The sequence below is a fragment of the Leptodactylus fuscus genome, chromosome 2, assembly GCF_031893055.1.
Source record: "Leptodactylus fuscus isolate aLepFus1 chromosome 2, aLepFus1.hap2, whole genome shotgun sequence".
NCBI lineage: Eukaryota > Metazoa > Chordata > Amphibia > Anura > Leptodactylidae > Leptodactylus > Leptodactylus fuscus.
The window spans coordinates 95801619-95804502 of NC_134266.1; the positions used below are offsets into that span (position 1 = coordinate 95801619).

Here is a 2884-nt window from a genome sequence, read left to right on the forward strand (position 1 = left end):
TCATTGTTAAAGGTAGTCTGCCACCTCCCCCAAACATATTCAACAGTCACCACCATGTTACAGCACATTGAGTTGATCCTCCTACTTCTTTGACGTCCATTCAACTTGAGAAACAAGAGTCATCCCCTGGCTGAAGGCCCGCCCCCAGTGCACCAACTACATCATTTGCATCACACTTCAAAGTTGTTCCTCTCCAAATCTACAAAACTTACTTACATAGCAGAAATATGTTCTTTATCACTGTAATGTTCATTGTAACATGGCGGTGATAATTGAATATGCTTGGAGGAGGTGGTAGGCCTCCTTCAGCAGTGTTTATAGATCTGCTTTACTGCAGCTACTGTACATGAACCACAAACTTAATAGGCTGAAGATGTTCAGTAACATCTGTGGAGGAGTTTTGTAGACATGTTCTGTGACCTGTGTAAAGATCTTTGTGCTGGGAAAGGAATATAATGAGTTGTATCCATCACCTATTGTGAATTTTATGTTCCTGTGTTATCTACATATAAGTGATACCTGGCACTGTGATTCTACCGGTGATAAAAATGCAACAGGAAGTGTCAACTATTATTAGGTTTAGCGGTCATTGAGAAACTTGATTGATTTTTTTTTTATACATATATATGCAATAAATAAAATTAAATGTGTTAAAAAGCCTAATTTACACAACAGGTCATTTTGGTGACACATTTCGTATTAGTTTTCTAGTGACACTTAGTGTCTTTAGAATGTATAGAAAAGAACATTGACTAAATACATTTTGTGTTTTTCTAGTTATTTGGCTAATCAACCTAAAAGCAATACCATCACATTCATCAAACTCTGCTGTTGGTCCTTATATGAGCATTGTGCTCTCGATGTTACTGGAAGTTATTTAAAGGGTTGTTCCATTATTAAATATTAACCAGTACCAGACACATTAGGTGGATTTTCGAAGTGGTATATAAGAGAATGTCGTCGGTTCCAAATGTAATATCAATATTGAGACACAGAATATTTTTTTGGATTGAAAGGTTATGTTTTGCCTGAGTTAACAGAAGTTTGGTAAACCTGTAATAAACTGACATTACACTTTCCATATACATTGCTGCTTTCAAATTTGCAGATTTCAACAGTTCATCTTCATATTTGTTTCTTGTTTAGTAAAAATGGACATTCGCTATGTGAAAGCTTTCATTTTCATCCTTATCACAGTGTTTGGCATCCCAGGCAACCTCTATATTATCTTAAAATTTGTCCTCATCAGACTTGTGGAAAAGAAGCTATTGCCTACAAATGTAATCTTGTGGGTTCTGGCGTTATCCAATCTTTTAATAGTTTTCTCCCGCGTCATACCTCAAGTTCTACACGCTATAGGGCTAGAGAATTTAATGGATGATACATGCTGCAAAATCTTTGGATACACCTACAGAGTGAGCAGAGCCATGTCTATCTGTACAACCAGCTTACTTAGCTGCCATCAGTGTATACTTATTGCTCCATCTACCAAAATCTGGATATATTTGAGGCAAAAAGTGACCCAGAATATATTTGTAGTCATTCTTTCAATTCTGTTGCTGAACCTTGTTCTTTATCGCACCAGTTTTATGTATGCCAATGCAAGGAAGAATTTTACTTCCCCATATACCCTTCACTTGGTCTATTGTGACACAGACTTTCAAACCTATGTCTCTTACATTGCCAATGGAATTGTTTTTGCATCCAGGGATTTCCTTTTTGTTGCACTGATGGCTCTTGCAAGTTTTTACATTGTGTGTGTTTTACTAAAACATGCAAGAAAAGTGAAAGGTATAAGGAGTTCAGACAAGATTCAGACTAAATCCATTGAGCACAAAGCGTCTAGAGCTGTTATTCTATTGGTACTCTGCTATGTCGTATTCCTTGGACTGGACAATGCTATGTGGATCTACACACTGACTCTTTCTAATGTAAAAACAGATATGAATGATGCTAGGGTTGTGCTAGCATGTGCTTATTCTGCACTAAGCCCCATTGTCATTATTGTAACTAACCCAAAATTATATCCGCAGTCGGTATTTCGATTTTGGAAGAGAATTCATCTCCCGCAATCCTCTTCATGTAGTCTTGTTTATTCAAGTAATGGAAGTAAACAATTTTAATGGAGAATATACATGGATGCTTTATGCTTTCATAGGCCTCATGAACACAACCATGTTTTTCATATCTAGCACACTGACTCATTCATTTCTATGGCCCCATGCACATTGTGTTTTTGGCTGTGAGCAAAACTCAGGACAGTTCCTATTTATGTCCGTTTTGTGCCCCAATTATTATTATTATTATTATTATTATTATTATTATTAATTTATTTATATAGCACCATTAATTCCATTTGAGGGTTTACATACAATGCACAAAATATACAGGTAGATACAGTCCTATGAAAAAGTTTGGGCACCCCTATTAATCTTAATCATTTTTAGTTCTAAATATTTTGGTGTTTGCAACAGCCATTTCAGTTTGATATATCTAATAACTGATGGACACAGTAATATTTCAGGATTGAAATGAGGTTTATTGTACTAACAGAAAATGTGCACTATGCAATAAACCAAAATTTGACCAGTGCAAAAGTATGGGCACCTCAACAGAAAAGTGACATTAATATTTAGTAGATCTTCCTTTTGCAAAGATAACAGCCTCTAGTCGCTTCCTGTAGCTTTTAATCAGTTCCTGGATCCTGGATGAAGGTATTTTGGACCTTTCCTCTTTACAAAACAGTTCAAGTTCAGTTAAGTTTGATGGTGGCCGAGCATGGACAGCCCGCTTCAAATCATCCCACAGATGTTGAATGATAATCAGGTCTGGGGACTGGGATGGCCATTCCAGAACATTGTAATTGTTCCTCTGCATGAATGCC

General features: G+C 36.5%; 1 protein-coding gene across 1 annotated transcript; it reads left to right on the top strand.

Moving 5' to 3' along the window:
- The first annotated feature begins 1151 nt into the window (after positions 1-1151).
- LOC142196170 (olfactory receptor class A-like protein 1) lies at positions 1152-2123 on the top strand. The gene has a single exon (XM_075266392.1). The coding sequence runs from the start codon at positions 1152-1154 to the stop codon at positions 2121-2123; it is 972 nt and encodes a 323-aa protein (XP_075122493.1).
- The last annotated feature ends 761 nt before the right edge of the window (positions 2124-2884 follow it).